Source organism: Hesperophylax consimilis, chromosome 12 (genome assembly GCF_061612785.1).
Source record: "Hesperophylax consimilis isolate HC1 chromosome 12, BYU_Hcon_1.0, whole genome shotgun sequence".
Classification (NCBI taxonomy): Eukaryota; Metazoa; Arthropoda; class Insecta; order Trichoptera; family Limnephilidae; genus Hesperophylax; species Hesperophylax consimilis.
Window position 1 is genome coordinate 33422742 of NC_142847.1, and position 22623 is coordinate 33445364.

The following is a 22623-nucleotide window of genomic DNA, read 5'->3' on the forward strand; positions in this document are numbered from 1 at the left end:
AAAACAGAGTTAGTAACCGATCAGGTATAAAATATTCTCTGGTTTTGGATATGTTACAGGATAGGCGAAACGCCACTTGCGGTCGCTTCGTTTTTTTCTCATAATTCTTGGCTCGGATCGCGGTAAATTCCCCTGTTTATAGGCAGCCTTAGATTCTTGGCTATGGATGAATCACTGGGGGAGCGAGTTGTCTGAGCGCTGCGAAGTCTTATTTTAACTCAACCGTTTTGCATTTCGTCTGTTTCCATTTTTTCCAAATTATGGTATAACCTACCTAGGTAAATCAGAACAACACAAACTCAGCATTGAATGTGTTTGTGCATCTGTATACGCTTCCATCGGCGAGGAACAGAACTTTGTCGTGTCTACGTCTATTTACTGTCAGTAGCGGAAGAGGGACAGTGTATATGATGGATGATTGTAAAATAATACTGTTTGGAAGCTTACAGCGTGTCCTATTCATGTCGAGTTCGAGTACGATCGGGTGTTACGATGCTCTCGAGTGAAAAAAACTCTATTTTCATTATTTTAAGTTCGCATCGTTGTATTTGCATCAGTTTCTCTAATACAATGTGTTTAGTTTACACTTCATTTCATTTATTGAACCTATTTGTATTCTTAAATCTACACACATATTATAATCACTTCAATTATATAACTAATAAGACATTAAAGATGCTTGGCTTCTTTTGCAGAACTTTAACTGATTTTAAGTCCTTAGATTGTATGAGAACCCTCTAAATTTCATTAGTCAGAAGTCAAGTGGAATATGATTCACCTATTTGGTCCCTTTTTTATAAAGTTCACTCTCACAATATAGAAAGAGTTCAGCACAAATTTATTAGGTACGTAAATTTTAAGCAAATAACGCAGAATACCAATTGAATACATAAATTATGTTGTTTGATTAATCAATTGCATCTAATAACACTGTCTGACAGGAGAAATATGTCAGACCTGGTTGTGTTGCACAAAGTCATTAACAACTTAATTGACAGTCCTGCCATCGTTGCCACTATTAAATTCCAAGTGCCGACTTGGAATACAAGAAAATTGAAAGATTCTTCTACAATACATACGGTAACAAGTATGGAGGTACTGTTGAAATATTTATTTACTCAATTTATAGAACTAAGCTTAATCTATACCAGCACTTTGTTGAATCCTACAAATTAGAGTAGCGTTGGTAATGTAGTTTTAGTGATTTGTCTTATTATGTGGTATTGTTCTAGTTTCTATATTATTTTATGTTACTGTTTCATGTTTGACTAATATTGTTTTGTATTCAGAATTAGTTTACTGTTATATCACGTTTTAATTTTTTTTAAATAATTTTCGATAGCTCACTAGATATTCTGTTTTTGAAATCCATGTAAAAGCAAGGCTGGGCGTAAAACCAAATAAATAACAAATAATAATAAACCAATAAAGAATTGGTTAATAAAATAGCAACAAAAGATAATTTTTAAAAGCTCACCAAAGAGAAAATCCAAAGTACAGTTTTTTTTCACTTCGCAATAAGTAAATACTATCGCTAATAATCACTCGAAAGTCCAATAACCAGGCGATAAAATGTTATTTAACTTTAACAAATTAATAATTAATTAATATAGCAATAATTTGAACTTGTTTCAATATGTTAAAAGTACGGTATGACTAATATAAAATAAACTAGTTAATCGCACATTCGATATTATTGAGTGAACTATGCTCTCTGCATGAGCTATCGACAAATGATTTTGCGGGTTGCTGATTTTCTTCATATATATACCTTCGTAGACTTTTCACTATATCTAAGGTTGGGTAGGTTGGTACTGTATTTAGGTACCTACCGCTTGACACGGATAACTTTGCATGCAATCAGAAGAGGAAATATATACGACATGTTTGTTGAAATTTAGCTGTCAACATATTTTCAGTTGGGTTCTTCAAACTTCAATGTTTTTGTTTTTATGAAATCAAATGATTGAAACGAGGAAACCAATTAAAAGTGATGCACCAGAGGCACGAAACATAATTCGGTTGATTTTGAAATCATGAAAACCTTTACGAAGTCGAGGTATTATTTAAAAAAAAAAACAAGACATTAAAAGTTTTGAGATGCAATTAATGTACACGGTGTCCGGAAATTCGTACTGCAAGCAGGAATCTGGTGAATCTACATCGTATTTGGAGTATATTTTGTGATGCAACTTTTTTGATTTGAGCTTTCGTTTTAGAGTAAATCGAGTCCTAGGTTGGATTTATTTTTTTAATTTGTCGCTGGTTTGTTAGTTAATTAGCTGTTTTTTTAGTAGCTTTTAAAATGATTTCAAAGTTTTTTTTAGTTGCCGAAAAATAAAGGAAAAGTTTAAAAAAATCGGTGATCGAGTGCTCAAACCAAAAAAAAGGTTTTTCTGGGTGTTCCCTGTATAGTACTTAGTATAAATATCGTTTTATAGATAGATAATAATTTTTTTCTTTCCTTTATTTGTAAAATATATTTGTATACAGTTTTTACATGCTTTTCGACTACCACACTAGACACATGTCCGTATTATCACGAATGCTTGCTTACTGCTTTATATGAAAATGCTGAAAATCATAAGAATGTAATTTTTCCTAGAATTATATATTTTTCCATCTTGCATTGTGGAGTGTCTAGTTTCCACTTTATTTCGTTTTGACATTATTTTTGATTTTGTTTTTTTTTTTGATTTTGTTGTGTTTATTTAGATGTTCTTTGTAAAAAAAAATAAGAAAATAACGTGAAAAAGCCCAGCCGGGGCCGGTGCCCAGCCGTGAATTTATAAAAAAATAAATAATGCAATTCAGTTTTGTATTTAATTACATTTTATGGAAACCTACTAAAAAATCTGCGGTTTAAAATAAATCCTTGGTTATTTTAGAACAATACTTTGACGAAAACCACATAGAATATTGCTATATTCCTAATAATGCTATTTAGAGTGGGTAAGTTAAAGTTGTGTCTATTGTAATTTACAACTAATAACAAATTATCGAATGCGTTATTTTTCCAGCGTTTCGAAACTCATTATTATTATTTTGTAAATATACCGCTAGGAAATCTACGTCAATGTTTACAAGGTAAATGAATATGAATACCTAATGAATATTTATTATTGTTGACATTGCAGTAAATATTATTTGGTCTGGCCTTCCATTCTCGTTGGTTTCTGCAAACACTTGTTCTAGAAAATTGTTATATACATGTGATAATACAGTTTTTCCACAAATAGAATTAATAACGTAAATGGTAATAGTAAATTGATGCATTCAGAGGAAATTTCTATTTATTGCGTTGCTTGTAGACTAAAAATGTAGAGTTAGGTACTAAATCTGATAATCGGAATGTGAACTTCTCTATCAGTGTTAACAGCACAGAAAATGTTATTTGCTAGAAAGTGGCAAATAATTGCTATGCATAATTTATCTCAGTCTATTGATTCTAATAAAATGAACGGTTCCATGACAACTCCAAACAATTAAAATTCAACACACCTTTAAAAAGTGATATGGAAAACCTTTAAACCTTACGTAGGTAACCTATTTATCCTAGTTTTTGTTTCATCACTTTCGTGACTTTTTATCACTTTTTATATGTGTGTTGAACTGTCATTTTGATGAGTTATCCGTTCATCAAAATAATCGAGTATGTAATATTATATTCCACCGAGCTTCTGACAAAGGATTTATCGATAATGTTGATAATTTGTTATCGTTCCCGAGCACGACTGCAGATCGCTAACGTACGAACAACAGTTCACATCGAAATTTTAAGTATTACTTAGTCGTTGTGAACTGTTTTTTGTTCGTTTGCGGTCTGCAGTCATGCTCGGGAACGATGACAAGTTACCGAAATCTATAAGTATAAATAAAAATCTAAGGACGGGTTGTTTTGAAGAATTTGAACAATTCATCAAATTTCAACGTTCATTTTCGGGTTCTATGAAAGTCCTATTCAAATTCTATTATTATTTCATTATAGGTTAGTTGCATGACAAAACTGATATAATAACAGAACTTGAAAAATCTTTCACAGAACTTGAAAATTAATAAATAAATATAAATGTACATAACAGATATACGCTAATTATGATTAAAAAATATATACAAACGTACATTTTAAATACTGATTTTTTTTCAAATGCATATAATATTGTACCACACAACCAAATTAGTTTGAGGTAAAGTGTATTTTAAGTTTATTTTTTTTTTTAAATTGTACTTCTTCAGGAAGTTTGTTAAAATATTCAATCGCTGTGTATGTGTAATGGTGTTGTACCGTTGTAGTATAGAGTTTAGGGATTATTATTTGTACCGTGGTTTTCGGTCTGGTGATTGTAAAACTTTAAATTTGTTGAATATGTCACGAGTTCATTGATGATTTAAAAAAATATATATTTTATTGTGTTTTCTTTGGACTATTTCCAGTTGGAGAAAAGTGATTATTGCTAATTTATTAAAAATCTCTTCAAACTATTGGTAATCCGGTTAAAAACGGAATTGCAGGCCGTTTCCTGATAAAATTTTAGTAAAACCAAATATCGGAACACGTGTTCATGCGCCTGGAATTGCCTTGATAATATACAGTGATTTTTATGAACACGTGTTACAACTACGTGATAATTCATTCGTATTTAACTAAAATTTTACAAGGAAACCTATCAATTCATTTTTTTAAGAACCCGTCACTTTTGGAAGTAACCGGTTACTGTTCAAACTGTAATAATATTATAATCCAAGTGCTTTTTCGCCGTAGTTTTTCTTTGGGAGTTCACTGTACTAACACTCGTTGTAAAAAATCGCTACTGTTCACGTATTAATCCATACCTCATACATAACATCCCCAAAGATGACATCGTATGCCTTAAGGAACTAATTTCCCGTCGGGGCTTCCTGTGTGGATTTAAAAAAATGAAACAAAAAAATGTTCCGTGTGTCCCTCCACCCCAAGGCTAGGGCCCTAGGCCGGGGCCTCTCGGGCCTAGGCGGAAGTCCGGCCCTGACCGAGACGACGTATCTGCCACTAATTTAATAAATAAAGTAACATTTATGATAAAAAATAACTGATTCGTAGTTTTGGCGCCAGTTATAAACATCTTTTTCTTCTTATTTTTTTAAGATAAACTTATGTTTACAAGCCAAGGTTTTTATGCAAATCCAAAAGGAAAACAAATTATTATTATTCTGAAAAGCATATACAGGGTGTATCGGCACGTACCCGACAAACTTTAACCAGCTATTCCTTAGCATATTTGGAGTAAAAAATCTTATGTGCACTTTGCTGTCCGGTAACTTTTTTTTTAATAAAAAATTATTATTCATATTTTCACCACATGTCACCTCTGTTTTATCCTTTGTCAAAGTTTGAAAATCCATCTGGTAATATTTTATTCGAATTCCGTTGAATAATGTACGTGTGTACCTATATTGGCGCGCTTTTACAATCACAACGAAATGGCACGGCACCATTCGTCTCATTTTTAACTATTATTATTTAGTGTGTGCGAAAGAGCGAAGACGCTTTTCGAGATACTTGCTTATAACAGCTGTTGAACACGAAAAGCAATGCCAATCACAGTGATGGAGTGTGGAAATTTTTAATTTTTTTGTTTTTAATTGAAAAAAAATGCTACTGGACAGCAAAGTGCCCATAACATTTTTTACTCCAAATGTGCTAAGGAATGGCTGGTTAAAGTTTGTCGGGTTAGTGCCGATACACCCTGTATAAATTGAATAAATCTTCCGAGAAAAAATAAATGCCCCTACCCACCTAAAAATGTATGAAATATACGATTTTTATAGATAAAATGATATACACGAGGTCATTAATTTATCATTATGGAGATGTTATTATGTTAACAAAATATTATCTCCAATAGACCACGGATAAAACATAATTACATTTGTGCGACGATTCATTGACACCACGAACTGCATAGGTAATATGTACCTACTATATAACTCATTGGAATGTGTGCTGTATATTGTCGAGGTGGTTAATAATTATTATTTATTGGGTACAAAAAATTAACTAGTAACTTGATATATCACTCGATTCTTTCCGTGTGACCCTGTTAGAGGTTGGTATCCTCTCCTCGATGTAAATAACTAAAACGAACAAGAAACATCATTACTCGAAAGTAATGATGTTTCTTGTACCTTGAATGAATTTTCGAGTACACCAAACGAAAAGTAATAACTAATTAATTGTTTAGTTTGTATGTAGACTCTATTTGATTCATTATGTTCTTTACCGAGAAATTAATATCAAGTTATATTATTGCCCTACTATTTAAGGTTAGATGCATGGGTATACTGGGTATACCCATAAATAAACCACTCGCGTGAAGTGTCAGGTTTATAGTGATGTAATTGCTGGCGGTGTATTTCAGTAGTACCCAGTACCCACCCACAAAGTTCTTAGGTGAAGGTTGCGCTAATGCAGTATACTAGGACAGTATTATTTACATTAAAAATACCTACACCAATAGGTAGCTACTTCGAAACAAAAGTGGATAATTAAGAACTATTTTTGATAGCACAACATTAATCTAGGTAAGTAACTAACTTCTATAAAAGACGCTTGGAGAGATCGCCTCTCACTTCTCAATGCAAATAAGAAGTCAATGAAGTGGTACCCTACAACGATTTAAAAAAAAAAACAAATGAATCGTATTAATTCGAGCATGCTGACAATTGAACTTTTGGTAAATACCGAATAGTATCTACAGAAGATATAAGCTGTCAAAATGTTGATATTTGCGGCCGGCCGAAAAGCTTGTGATATATATATATTTTTATTGTAATATGAGGAATATAGATACATAAATATTTAAAAATATAACATTTTAGATCATCATTGTTGTATGTATACCTTATCAGAAAAGATGAGTTCTAAAGATATCACGGTACATAAGTGCGTTAGGTATTATTAAAGTTAGTGGCACATTCGGACGTTTCAATTTTAGTTGATCGGTTCAACACTCGAAAGCATATCGAAATATATTATGTCTGACCCTTCTTTATACAAAGTTAATCAAGTTTTTAGTTAGAGATCTTATCGTTCAATAAAAGTTGATCAACTAAAATTGAAACGTCTGAATCCGCTATAACATAACAATATTGTGTTTTCTTGAAATTCTTTAATAAAAATCCATAAGCTAAAATATCCTGTTAATTCTCATAATAAAGCTTATAGTAGTTATTATTCTAAGCCAGGTACGAACTCCTTTCAAGTCATACTACTCTTGTCCAGTATTGTGTTTGCATTGACCGATGACCTGCGGGTTCAATTTTACTGTGCAGAAGATAGCATTAAAAGTTTTTTCGATGGTTTTGCACTAATGGACTTGTATATTATTATTGAGTAGATAAATGTGATGACAAATAAACTAGTTATTGAGGAATAGTTATAGAAAACATTTCATCAGAAATAAAATGTGAAAAGCTGATTATAATAAATTAAACAAAATCAATATTTTATTTAGTTTTAGGGAATTGAAGAAGATGCCAAAAAGACCATGTAATAGGGCACTCGAAAAAAAACATCAGAACAAAACAGTTGCTAACTATTTTATTTTTACTTGCACACAAAACTATAGGTTGCTATAGTCTACGAAAAATATTGATTTTACAAAAAAAAATATTGATGAAATACTACATTATTATAATTTTATGGATAAAGTACCAATATTAAACATATTCTTCTAAAGTAAAATGGTCTTTGCATAATATTATGTAAAATTTAATCTCAAATAAACAAGAGGCATTGTTTTTGTTCAAGGATATTCTTAGTTATTGTTAATAGTCATATTATTTACTTGGAAATAAATAACGCGACCTCACTACCCGGCAAGTATTGTAATTATTATGATAATTTATATTGTACCAGATTGGTGACATAAATAATATAATGTGTGACCCGACTAAAGAAAACCAGATAACACCGATTCTAGTCGCTTCATAAATATATACTATTATAGTGATGAGAGGTATATCTACGATTTTACGGTTTCAGGGGAGTTTTGAGACTGATTATAGTCCCAACTGCGGCCCACGAGCACTTTTGGTGCGGCCCGCAAGCACTTTTGGAGAGGCCCGCAAGCACTTTTGGTGCGGCCTGCTGACCACAAAAACAATTATAAAAAGTTGTTTTCAGAACGCCAGAACAGCTTTCTTTCACGGTGTTTAAGACATCATTACAAAACCTAGAGAAAGGCAGAAAGGTATAACATATCTGACACGAACTTATGTATGCACCTAGGTTATTAAAAAAACAGTTTAGAAATAAATAAATAGGCGATACAGCATCCCTTTTTAATTTCTTATTATTTTACATTAAATTCAGAGGAAACCATCTGCATATTATGAGTAAAAGTGTAATGCTAATTAAACTGGGGACTCGCTTACAGATAAAATTGCAGCTGTGGATTCATCTGCAAACGAATTTCGAATGAAACCTATCTATATGCAAGATTCTAGTTGCAGACTATGTGCTGCAAAAATCGTAGGAAACCATTTTCGTGTTCCGGGTGTAGATTTGATAAAAGTTGGCGACGCGCAGAAGGATTAACTCACTTGTTTTGTGTTCAGAATGCGACGATATAATTCCAGCTGTGGATTAATCTGATGACTCATTTCGAATGAAACCGTTCTTACGTTCCGAGTGGAGTTTACATTCTAATTTCAATCCATATGCTGCAAAATTTGGAGGAAAACCATTTGCTTGCTCCGCGGGTAATGATTATTTAACCTCGAGGACTCTTATGTATAATTGTGTTTTGAACTTAAAATTCGATTTGCGGACTCATAATATGTAGACGCAACAAAAAGAAAACTATTATTGCCTTCCGAGTGTAGTTATAATTTTCTAATAGTAGACTCGTTTGTGAATATGACACTTTTACTATGACACAAGAATTCTTGTCAGGTGTGAATAAAAATAATATCGGTACTTGGTAAAATGAGGTTTTAATGATATACAGAGGATTCCGACACCCCCCCCCCACCTCTAAAATCAAAGTGGGACTCATGTGGGACTCACGGGAGATACTACAAACATCCAAATTTCCACAGACCAGACGGCAAAAAGGTGCCCCACCTATAGGCAATAGTAATAATTATGTAAAATATCAATTTATTATTGATTTTGACGATAGGTACCTACACAGCAGGTATTTACTCCGCACTTACGCAAGCACTAGGTAGCCTAATAAAATAACATTGTTTTGTTTATGTTTACGTTTGATCGGGCCGGTCGATTGATAGAATCCCATAAATACGATTCTAGTTATAATCTTATCTCTTGCTTTTCGTGGTTATAACTTCTTAAGGATTTAATTAAAAAATATATTATCAACATTAGGTACTTATTATTAAACTGTTATCGCTCGTAAAATACCGAAACAAGCATCCTAACCTCAAAGAAAGTTTTGACAGCCCCAAAAATGTTGGATTTCATAACATACGAAATGACAATACTATTTTTCTTTAGTATATTTGTGTTTTTATACTATATGTCCAAAATAAAGCATAAGGCTTTGGAACGAACTGGAATCAAGCACCTGGAACCATCTATTGTGTTTGGAAACTTATTTTGGACAGTTACTGGAAGGGAACATTTATCGACGACTATAAAAAAGATCTACGATTCATTTCCATATGAAAAGTATGTAATAACATTATATATAAAGGCTTTATAAAGTAGGAACTTTACATAGCTCTACCTCGTGTATTCTATACGTCATCGATAACTTTGTTTCAGATATGTGGCCTTTTTTGAATTTATGAACCCCACCATAGTGCTGAAGGACCCTGAACTCATAAAGAAGGTGATGATTAAAGACTTCAACCATTTCCAAGATATTCCACTTCAGATCGACGAAGACAACGACCCTGTATTTGGAAGGATTCTGCTAACACTGAAAGGTGAGGGATAGAAACTATGTACATAATTGGTTTACAAAAATAAAATTTGAAGTCATGCGAACATTATACTTAATTTTCAAATATTTGCAATCAGTCTGGTTTCGTTTTCAGGTTTAAAATGGCGCCAAATGAGATCAGCTATAAGTCCCGCCTTCACCAGCTTCAAGATGAAGAATATGTTCAATTTTATGACGGATTGTGCTGCCAGAGGCATCTCATACCATGCAAAGAAAGTAGAAGGTTAAAATTATGTAATTACTAATAATTTAATAATTAATTACTAAATTAAATATTATCTAAAACATTTTTAGGTACTTGCGATGTTATATTATTCATCCAGTGTCCTCAGAATTTAATAATAATTATTTTGTATTAAAATTATTATTATTTTATAGACTCGCCGAAGAATTTTGAAATTGATATCAAGGACTTGGCTAGTCGCTTTACAACAGATGTGATTGCTTCCACAGCCTTTGGTTTCGATGTGGATTCGCTAAAAGACCCCGGCAACAAGTTCATAACAGAATCTATGAAACTGACCTCAATCAATATTGGACTCATGTTGAAATTCACCGGCTTCAGAGTTTTTCCAAAATTGATGAAGGTAGGTACCTAAACAAAACTTATTAAATCTATTTCAGTGTGGTTGTGTTCAATTAATACTTAACCCACTCAGGGCAGGGCCTGAGCCAAACGGCTCCTCGCGCTAGTAAAAACCTCAAGAGAGCTGCGTTAGGTGTTTCAAAGACTCTCTGTTTGAGAAGAAATTTCTAAAATTAAGGAGGAGTTCCGAGGAAGACTAAGTACGGATTACATTAGTTTTTTTTGTGCACTTGGTTTTCTCGAAAGGGCCATCTAAAGAGGCCGGATTCAGAAACTTATGCAATCAATTATTGTACCAAATTATTACTGTTTTGGATTACAGAATACTTTGTATTTTTTTCAATACAACTGGAGAAGAAGAAATTGTAGCAAGATAGCACTCGGGTGTATCAGTCTCCCGGCGTGCGTAATTTTATTTGATAAATATTTATGAAAGCATAAAAAAAAATGCCCTATAAAGTCCAAAAAAGCTTTTGACGGTCTATAATTAGTCACTAGTATATATATATTTTTTTTTCATAGTCACAAAATAATATTTCAGGGGAAAGGAACGAACGGTCTGAAAATTGTGTGGAGGATACAACCTGCCCAGTGATATTCAAATAGATATCACGTAGATATTGTATTCGATTATTATCTTTTTGCGCCCTGGAAAATATGCCTAAATACGAAAGAATGATTTATGTATCCAAAGAAAGAAATTTCAACCCCTTGGCTCCTTGACGCCTTAGCAAGTCGGAGCTGATTGCTCAAATTGTGCCTGCGCAGGACCGGCACTAAACCCACCATATTATATAAACAAAATATTAATATTTTAAATTGGGTCAATTGACGAAATAAATTACACCTTTCAGCTTCTGAAAATAAGACTGATGCCGGAGAGTACTGTTGCTTACTTCAGGAAATTGCTCCTCAATACACTTCGGGAAAGAGAGGAGTTTGGTATACACAGGCCAGATATGTTGCATCTTTTATTGGAAGCAAAAAAAGGTAGCATAATATTTCCTTTTTTGTGTACCATTTTATTATTATGTATATTACGGCCTCCATAATATAGAGGTGGCCGGTTCGAATCCGGTGTGCGCAAGTAAATTTTATTTGATTATATTGTTTTATTTCACATAATATATGATATATTTGCGGCATGTTCCAGAGTGGAAGATACTCTCAGTATCGCCCTGGTGTAAGACCACAATTCAGAATTGAAACGTTGCTTGACTTTGGCCGTGTTTGGTGACCAGATCTGAATAGCCAGGTATTTCCCTACCTTCCTCTTCCCCATTACTTTCAGCCTCACAACATACCCCAATCAGGGATGCTATAGTCTCACTGGCTCCAGACGGTTGGGAGTTGGTGGGACTCTTGTGCAGTTTCACATAAAATAAAAAAATGGCATTTTGAAATAAAGATACTGATGTAGTATTTGTTTGAAGGTAGCCTGGAACATGAGCTTGAGGAAGAAGCACCTTCGCATTTTGATTCACTAAATGAATTGACTTCAAAAACAAAGGAAAAGAAACCAGGTGAGGAAACAATAATTCATTACTTGTTTACCATTAAGGTCCATTGATATCGGCACAAACACGTAGTCTATCAGACACGCCACAGACGCGAACATTCACATCTACCGGCACAGCACAGACACAGCACCATGAACCCAAAAATCCCTGGACTTTTGCTTTACACGCGATAAATAAGGTACGACATGCAAAATCGATAAAAAGCTCTTGAATTGTGGACGCGTTGATTAAATTTCATTAAAATGATAGGTTGGCAGCTAATGAAAGATATCTCGGTTAATTGAACGTATTCAGATCAAAGCAAACTCTCACACAGTGCAGTATGTGTAGTGTGCAATGTGTGCATCGTGCTAGCTATTCCGGTGCAGTGGGCCCCGCTCCCGACAAAGGACAGCGCGCCAGCTAAAACGTGTAGGCTCGGCTAATCTGTTTATCAAATAGAACCTACTGTCTAATATCTCACTTGCATCGGATGCTTTCATTCGCCAACCAACTCTCCTCCCGGCTGTTAAATGAATTATCACGGTTTCGCGTGTGTCTGTATCGCTGAATTATTCAGACGTTAAATTAATTTGACGCTGTGACTCGCGGAGCGGTTACACTAACACATTTCAAATGTAGAATTGAGACAATAATTTATCACTAATCTGTTTAATTTTTATCAACAGAATTAACACAAGGGCAAAGCAAATTAGCAAATTCAAAGAAAAAACCAAGAATAACTTTTCACAATAAGAATTGTTGTTTTATACATGTGTGCAGAGAATGTGTGTCTGAGAATGTGATTTAGTATGAACGACATTGAAGCCAAATCTAGGGTGAGAGGAAATTGCCTTGTATGACACATTTTTGAAATGATTTTCATGCGAAGTAGTATAAAATGAACTATTTGAATTAATATCTATTTTATATTGTTAATGCACATGACGGCTCATAATTTTTTGTGCTAGACTATGGGATACGCCAACATAAAATTAAGATGCTAAAAGCATTTTCAAAACATTTTCCCCCTTCCCCTTCACCCCGCGATTTCAAATTGTTCTCGAATGACTCTGTCCAGGGCCTTAACGCGATAACAACAAAATGCAAAGTGAAGGTTTCATCTCGGGGTAAGAATAACCTCGTCGAATTTATTGTTTCAAACACTCAATCACATCTGATTACGTCTAAAAGAGATTGAAATGACAATATCTGTACCTCAGAAGTCAAAGGTCGGTTGTTGTTCAGGAGAGAGGAAATAGTAAAAATTTTCTTTCGAGATTGTGGGGATACCAGACCTTTTATGTTGACCTAACTTAGTTTCATATTGTCGTAGGACAACCATCCTTATACCTCTGCAAAAACTAAAAAGGTCTCATACATAACTCATTTTCACAAAAAACTGGACAACTGACCTTTGACTTCTGAGGTACAGATATAGACTCCTTCAACTGAAGCAATCTTCGCAACATGCCTTCCATTGATATACTAGATGCCAGAGTTAAGTTAGTCTGTCAGAAGCTGGGCGTACTGTACCCACAGATACTTTAATAGTACACAATTGCTAACCCTGTACAAATTGCAAGTGCGCCCCACGGTTAAATTTAAAAAACCTTCGACTGTACAGAAACAGGCGGTCCGTTTGATGGATTCCCCTATCTTGACAAACGGATTGGAATATTTGGAGCACAGGCGAAAGGTGGGAATGATGTCCTTGTTCTACCGGTATTTCAATGGAAGATGCTCCAAGGAACTAGCGTCATTGATTCATTCAGAACCGGTGCACAATCGGGAAACATTTCAAACGCACGCCCAACATTTGCCTACAGTTGACATTTGTCACATGAGAATGGGTCGTTTCTACGACTCGTTCTTGAGTTCAACAGCTCGGCTGTGGAATAATTTGCCGGCCTCTGTTTTTCCTCCCTCTTACAATTTGGATATCTTCAAGACTCAGGTTCACTCATTCATAGTTGACATTAAAAAGACCACAAAAAGACCTTCCACACAGCATCCCCAAAGATGATATATGTGTTAATGTAAAATGTGTTACAGTTCTTGCCTAATATGACTTGAAACCTTCAAGACCAATGTTGAAAATGTCAAGAGACCTAAAGTCATTTAGCAGCACCTCCCTGTCAAACTATGCTTGGCCAGCACATCCGTTGTGCCATGTGGAATACAAAGCAGGTTGTGGTGTCAACCCTGGCGGTAGTTGTTCAGTAGGAATAATACCTAGCATTTTAGGAGGTATGTACGTATAGTTCCAATAATTAATTAATAATTAAAATATTTCACCATTTAGCATAATATAGTCGAATTTAAGATACAGCAGACATACAGAATATTTTAGCCGAGTTTGTCCGCTGTTGCTGGCCGGTGCCGGTCCATGTCTGTACGGAAACGCTACTCTATGATGTGAATGTGTTCATAGATAATGTATGAAACTAATTGAGCCGTGTCTGGCACGTTACGTGCCGGTAGATGTGAATATACCTTTATTCATTCAAGTACTTTTGTTGCGTACTATAAACCTTTTATAGCTAATCTTTCTTTATCAAAATAATAAAAAAACTTCATGTTCTTGTTCCTAATGCTAGATTGCCCGGCTTCATGTAGCTTAAGGTTCAAATTGGAACGAAAATAACGAGCATTTCATTCTTTATCGTACTGCATAGAAAACAGTTGCCTAGATCGATAAAAACGAGTAAAGCTTCAGACAAGGGACAATCTTCTTCCGCTTATGCTTCATCCCGAAGTACTCCTGATGTGACACCCGTTGCGTCTACCTCCACAGCGCCTACCTTCACGCCATCTGATAGTGATGCGCTGCCCCCGGCCGGCGGAACTGATGTGGATGCACCGCCCCCGCCCGATGGAGCTAAAGCCGATGCACCGCCCTTACGTCAAACTCCAGGAAGTCAACCTTGGACTTTGATTAATCGTAATCGTAAACGGCGTCCCATCACCGTACGAGGTAGTCAAAAGGACCAGGAGGAAGTGAAATACTTCCATCTTTACCCCTTGCATCCAGAGACTACAGTAGATGACTTAACATTGCACCTCAAAACAATAAGTAAATCTGTCAGTATCTCCTCATTTAAGATAACAAAAATCAAAACGAGGGGAGAATATGCATCATTTAAAATCGGTGTACCCGGGTCAGCGGTGGCAGAATTACTGCAATCTAAGCATTGGCCTAAGCATTCGTTCTTAAAAGAATGGGTCAATAAGGTAATTACACCACGGCTACCAAATATTAAACCTAGTTGACAGTACAATAGTTTTCATTTCTTTTACCAAAATGTTAGGGGACTGAAAACTAAATGTTCTCTATTTTATTCTAACGTTTCGGTAAACAATTACGATGTAATAGGGCTCACTGAGACTTGGCTGAACTCCAGTGTGTGCAACCAGGAGTTATTCGATGACAGTTTTCAAGTGTTCAGAAAAGACAGAGATAGTGGTAGTGGCCACAGACAAGGCGGAGGCTGCCTTTTGGCTGTCAAAACTAAGTTTAAGGCCGAACACATGCCTGATCTGGAAGCTGACATCGAAGACTTGTGGATAAAAATTACAATCGATTTGTTTGTTACTTTTATATGTGTAATATATTTTCCACCGGCATCAACTCTAGAAACATACCAACTATTCTTCGATAAGTTTCACGAAAACGTGGATCTTCTCGGAGGAAGGAATATTATTGTTTTGGGAGATTTCAACATCCATTCAGCGCGTAGCGGCAAGGATGTTGAAAATGACCTCAATTTTTTATGCGAAGTGTTTGGGCTCACCCAGAATAATGGTATTCCCAATTCTGAGTTGAGGATGTTGGATCTCGTTTTGTGTAACATTGAATTAAATGTCATGCATAGCGATTCTCCCCTCGTATATGAGGACAAATATCACCCCGCATTAGAGTTCCGGTATTCTTGTAAAAAGCCTCCGAAGACTACCAAATTACCTAAAACTACAGACGGCACTTTGCGGGGATGGATTTTTGGTAGGGGTGATTTTGTCAAACTTTATCAGATGATGAGCCAATTGGATTGGCATGAACTTTCTAAATTCGATACCGTTAATGAGGCGCTACACCATTTTTATTCATGTATATATAATGTATTTGACGCTTGCTTCCCTAGGAAACCTCCCAACAGAGGTGGACGTAGGTATCCGAAGTGGTTCACTAGAGATACCATCAGGAGCATTGAGAAAAAACATGCTCACCATAAAAAATGGAAAGCTACTGGTGACCAAAATGAGTATGAAATGTTCAGTAATCTCAGAGCAGTTGTTAGAAGAAATGTTCATATAGCATTCCGAACGTATGTCGACTCAATAGAGAGTGATATCAAGCATGATCCCAAGGCATTTTGGGACTACGTAAAATCACTGCGCAAGGATGGTGGTATAACAGACATCATGATGCATGGTGATCGGGAAGTTAGAGGAGCGGATGTAGCCAATGCATTTGCAACTTATTTCCAATCAGTGTACCCAAAACATTGATATAAGTCATATAGACGAATCAGATGTTAAATCTTCAATTAATAACATGAAACATACACATTCACTTGGGCCAGACTTTCTTCCAGTATTTTTTTAAAAAGGATGTGTTGAATTTTTAAAAATGCCACTAAGTTTTATATTCAACCTATCTTTAGATACTGGTATATTTCCTGATTCCTGGAAAGTCTCAAAAATTTGTCCCATTTTCAAAAGTGGATCAAAGACATCCGTCGAAAATTTCAGGCCAGTGGCAATACTTTCCGCCCCGGCTAAGTTATTCGAATCAATAATTCATAAACATGTGCTGTTTCAAGTAGAGCCTTTCTTAATATCGGAACAGCATGGGTTTAGAAAAGGTCGATCAACAGATAAAACAAATATAAACCATCTTCAATCAGTTCAAAATTCACTAGTTAAATTATTAGCTCATAAAAGTTTATAGGAACAAAGGCATAATGTTCCATACCTTTATCAGAATCTTAAAATTTTCTCAGTAAGATCAATTCTGTGGTATAAAATTATATTTCAGCATATGAATAGCCCTATATACATAAATAGACTGGACCTTACTGGACTTACAATACTCGTTTTACGTTAAATGAAGGACTAATTGTACCTAAGCATTTAAACAAATATGGACAAAGAACACTGGACTACATGATACCTAGGTGCTTAAATATGTTACCTGCTGAAATAAAAAAATGTACAAATGTAAAAACAAATATTATGTTGAAAAATTGGCTCGCTGAAAGAAATAGTTTGTATTAGAGTCTAATACAAACTATAGGTAGATACTATCACTGTTGTGTATATGTTTTTATATTTTTAAAACAAATTGTTATTTTTATTGTTATCACTGTTGTCATTAAGTAAAATACGTTTTTATCTTTTTTAAATATTTTTTATGTGAAAAGTTGCCACCGACAAACTACTGAAAAGTAGTTTATTGGAACTTTTCTATTTTTTTCTGTATTTTTACTTTATTATTTACTGTAATATGTATTTTTTTTGTCTTCCTTTCTTTAAATAAAAAAAAAAAAAAAAAAAAAACCTACTGGTACTCACAGATTATATTTCCAAATCTTTAGATAAGGGCTACCAAGTAGATTGCTCATATAATGATTTCTCGAAGGCATTTGATACCGTAAACCTTGACATATTATTAAATAAATTGTCAACTATAGGTTTTTCTTTACGGTTTCTCATATTCTTTGCAAGCTATTTTACTGGAAGAAAAATTTAAATGTAATGTTTTTAAAGGAATAAACAAATTGAATTGAATTGAAATAAACCTTCAGTCGGTACGAGGTGGCGCTCGAGTATACACGAGGGCAGCGTGTGCGCACCTCCGTAACACGTTTCGATTCGGCAGGTACACTCAAGGTCACAGTACTGCTGGAATGATTCGGAAGTATTTTCACACAAATCACGTACTGCCAGCAGGACTTGCGGTAGTTTTCCGGCAGTACGTTGTGCACAAATGGAATTTTGATGGATGTTTTTCTCTGTAATACAATAGTGTGTAACCGTTTGATAGAGACCATGAAAAAAAAAACTCATCGTACCGGAAGAGCTTCCAGCGGGAAGAACTTTTTGTCAATCTATCACTAAGCTTATTTTAAATATTCTATCATCACACATCATATGTAGTGTCTTATAATTTTTGTTGCAGCTCAACTAATTTATTACTTCGATTTCATAATTTTTCCATCAAAATACATACAACATTGGTAAAAAATTACCCTTTCCCAGGGTTGGATTAATCTAGAAGGGGGATCTATGCTAATTGGGTGAATTGAGGCCCCAAAAAAATGGCTCGAACGAATGGCCCATCCGAATTTGAATTATATTCCCATTCGTAGGGTAAATTTGGGTCTGCCAATATATTATAATTCTGTTTCATTATTTGTACATGAATTCTAGAATGGACCGATGATGACTTGGTCGCTCAAGCCATAGTCTTCATCGTGGCTGGTCAGCAAACGACTTCCACGGTGTTCAGTTTCCTGATCTACGAGTTGGCGGTGAGCTCAGAAGTCCAGGATAGACTTGCGGAAGAAGTGTTTGCAGTCATGGCCACTTCAAATGAAAAACTTACATACAAGACTTTACTGGAGATGGAATATTTGGACATGGTTGTATCCGGTAAGAAAACGGACTTTAGTTAAAAAAAATTTATATGGCCGTATCTTTAACTAAAGCATAACTTACTTTTTCTAATGGCTGCTTCTAATTAATGCCAATAATTGCAGGTGGAATGGCAAATTTATATTGAACTAGCTGATCTCCCCGGCATTGTCGGGGCTTTATGCAGAATTTTTCGAAATCAGATGTATACAGTAATTTTTGTCTTATTTTGTACGTCAAATGTTCAAAAATTCGTCGAGTAGCATCAAAATACTTCGTTAGGGGGTAGGAAAAGGGGATAGGGGTGGTTTTTCGAATTTTCATGAAGACAGTGATCTTCTTGTTTTGTAGGTCAAGTGTGCAAATTTTCATCAACCTCGGAATAAAATTGTAGATTTGTATGCAAATCAAATTCTTGCCGCCCGCCTGCCACAAACAGACAAATCAACTTTATAGATGTATTTTTTCAGAATGTTTACGAAAATGGGCACCAATTCCATTCAACAATAGGCTGTGTGTGCGAGATTATGACTTGGGACCTGTGAGAGACGGAAGTTCAGATCATATTGAGGTAAGATACACAATGATTTCACAAACACATGTATTACATTATGCATATCATTATTATTCAATTATCTTTTTCATTTGGAGGTGAAAAAAGGTGAGACAGTATGGGTTCCTGTCCATTCTATCCACATGGACCCCTTGCTGTGGAACAACCCTGAGACATTTGACCCAGAACGCTTCTCCAAAGACAATATACCTAACATCAAACCCCAGAGCTTCTTGCCTTTCGGTTTGGGGCCCAGAAATTGCATAGGTTAGTACATCATTTTGATCATAAATAATTCATACAATAATTTAGGACCACTTTTTCCAATCAAACTGTGCAACCATTTTAGACCATGTTTAAATGCACAATTTGCTGTTTTCCAACAGGATTTAGCTTAGCTTATGCCAATCAGCAATGCTTCAGCCAGAAACTCACATTACAAGCTGGAAATTGGTGAATCTACATCACATTAATTTAGAGTCGATTTTGTGGTAGGCTTATGTAACTTTTTTGATTTGAGCTTTGATTTTTCCAGTAAATTGAGAGTCCAAAGTTGGAATTTATAAGGTCAAATTTGAAAAAAATCAGTTGCTAAGGATTAATATTTATTTATTTATCCATTGGACAATTTGTATAGCGCCGCTTTTGTGAGATATCACCTCAGGGGCGCTTTACAGTTGATGCAGGTATTACAAAAAATATAAATATAATATTAGCTGTAATGTCTTTTAAAATGCCGAAAAAAAGGAAAAAAGTTTAATAAAATATACATATTGTATCAAAAAATATGTTTTTTTGATTTCCATAATTATATTATGTAGAATCATCAGTTTCCCGCTTGTACTACGTGTTTCTGAATGCTGTGTAAAAAAATACAGCATACCTTTTTGTTGTTATTACCAGTGTTATTTGAAAAGTTTAAATTATACACTTGTGTTGTATCTACAATTACAAATTCAATATTTATTGCTCTCGTACAAATTGCTCTGTTATTCCAATTCTTGACATGAACTCACTCGAGCATTTGATTCACTTGATGGTGAAAAATCAATATTATGTATCTGATTCTTATTTCAGGGTCCAGGTTTGCTCTTCTGAACCTGAAGGTGATGCTGTTCCACTACATTTGGAAGTTCCGCTTTGAACCTTGCTCCAGGACAATGATTCCTCTCCGTATCTCCTCGACTACCCTATTCATGGAGTCCCGGGATGGGTACTGGGTCACCATGAGACCTCGAATACGCTAGCCATAGAAGATGGCCACTTTATCAGGGGAATACATACCAATATACGACAGCCGTTTTAATAAATGTTTTCAGCTACCGGTGCAAACAATATATATTGTAATAATATTTTTATAAATGCATTAAAATAATGAGATTAAAAACCAAATCATGTTTAATTTTAAAATGTTTCCTCTGAATACAGCTCCGAGTTTTTGTGTTTCAAATGTCGTCCATCGTAAGAGGGACATTTTAATTGTTGATTGATTATATCCAGTAATAATAATTACCCCACGTAATTCTGGAAAAGGTTCACACTTTTAACAGAATCAAGACGAACTGGCGGAAAGCGAAAAGAGGTTGAAATCAAAGGCCTCTGTGGTCAAGGAGTAAGGCTTTTATGGTTGTATACATATAAAAAAAAAGCTTTTAAGTTTTTTTGTTTGTAAAATATATTTATTAGAGTAGATTTTAAGTTAAGTACAAACATACAAAAACGATATGCTTTATTATAAAAAAATGGCACATTTTTCTAAATCAGATCTTGCAGATCAGTCTTGTAAATATGTATATGTTATTTCAGAATAAAATGGTTTAAAATATTATGCAGTACTTAAATTATCTTATACAATTGTTTCCTTACAATAAAATTATGTATATAAAATAAGCAAAGCATTGATTACATATAATTTAATCAAATACAATGTATTGCACCACTGAGTGAGAAAGTTTTTTAGAAACAATATGTTAAGTACATTTATCAAAGAAATATAGGTACATGTGATGATGTTACAATATATATAGATGCGTTGTAGAAATCTCAAAGTGGCAAGCAAAAAGTACACCAATTGTAGTGCTTTCGATTTTGTAGTTTTAGTACTAAACTAAAACTTTAGTGCTACCTATAAGTAAACTGCCTTAAAAAAGGTCCAAAATGCCCCCATGTAGAGATAAGGAATATCATGTCATTTGTAAATAAAAGCAAATTACTTATTATTATTGATTATCATAAAAAATACAATTGTTTTCCACCCAAAGATTTTATGCTTCGTTAGAAAAAGATGCATGGCCGACTAAAGTACAGGTTTGAATGCGCAACAGCCAAATTACGAAGTCACTGCTGTCGCTAAGTAAACTTCACTGTTTAAAATAGTCTAATCACTCTGTTTATTTATATGCTTGCAGTAAAATAACATAATAAAACGACAACAAGAACCGCTGCCATTTGCAAACTGTCGTTGCTCTATTATGGCATGGCACTTATCACTTGGCACCACAAAATCAGTTAGGAGTTCAGGCATGTAACTCTAGTCGGTTTAGGCATAGGAAACTTTTAAGTATGAAATCGCCGCGCTGCCCGGTCCTATCGTTTATTTCGTTCATGTACACATATTTTTAAAATTTTATCTTCTTCATTCTTGAGCAATGTTTGCATTAAGAATTAATTGGAAACATAAAGAGTGTTTCTCATTTGTCACATTTTATCTTAATTTCGTGAGACAATAATTAGTCGAGATATATTGTAACATCATTGGATAGATGTAAACATTATTTGTTTTGTAAATCTTTAAATCTTATAAATAGGTGTTGTTGTACTTAACATTTAAAATTTGATCGTATAATATTAAATACACACCTTATACTTAAAATTGCAAAAATAAATAAATCACGTTAAAAAATATTTTAAGTACGGTGAGCACATAAAATCAGTTAAGTACCTACCTGAAAGTGGTTATTCATTTTGAATTACAATTTAGTTACATATCCCCTAACTAATGAACGTGTTTTAAATTTTATATAACTGTAAACAACCATTTCCCATACATTAATGGTTGTTATTATTTGTGTAAAAACGGGTTTCCAATAAAAATAGCTCCGTAACAGAGAAATACAAAAGGATTTGTGATTTATCCTGTAAACCAAGAATCAGTTGTGTACAATTTAAAACGTTTATTAGGCCCATAGTGATAAATAATTTCAGGATTTAAGTTAGTTGTGTAGCAACTAATATTTTAGGTTATAAGTAAGTCGGCAAGATTTTATGGTACTTTTAATTTTGGTTCCAGTCATAGTGATTTAATTATCAAAATGACTTATTTTTATTCGATAAAAAGTAAATTTGAGCCCTAATTTGTATTTGTACCAATAGATACTCCTTAATATTAAATTAATGAGA

General features: G+C 34.3%; 1 protein-coding gene across 1 annotated transcript; it reads left to right on the forward strand.

Moving 5' to 3' along the window:
- The first annotated feature begins 9213 nt into the window (after nucleotides 1-9213).
- LOC149419524 (cytochrome P450 9e2-like) lies at nucleotides 9214-22615 on the forward strand. Its single transcript, XM_089638352.1, has 10 exons — nucleotides 9214-9673; nucleotides 9770-9933; nucleotides 10045-10173; nucleotides 10329-10537; nucleotides 11391-11526; nucleotides 11970-12059; nucleotides 18468-18689; nucleotides 19142-19242; nucleotides 19323-19491; nucleotides 20302-22615. Exons 1-10 carry the CDS (start codon nucleotides 9453-9455, stop codon nucleotides 20469-20471), a joined length of 1611 nt encoding a protein of 536 aa, XP_089494478.1. The 5' UTR covers nucleotides 9214-9452; the 3' UTR covers nucleotides 20472-22615.
- Nucleotides 22616-22623: the final 8 nt, after the last annotated feature.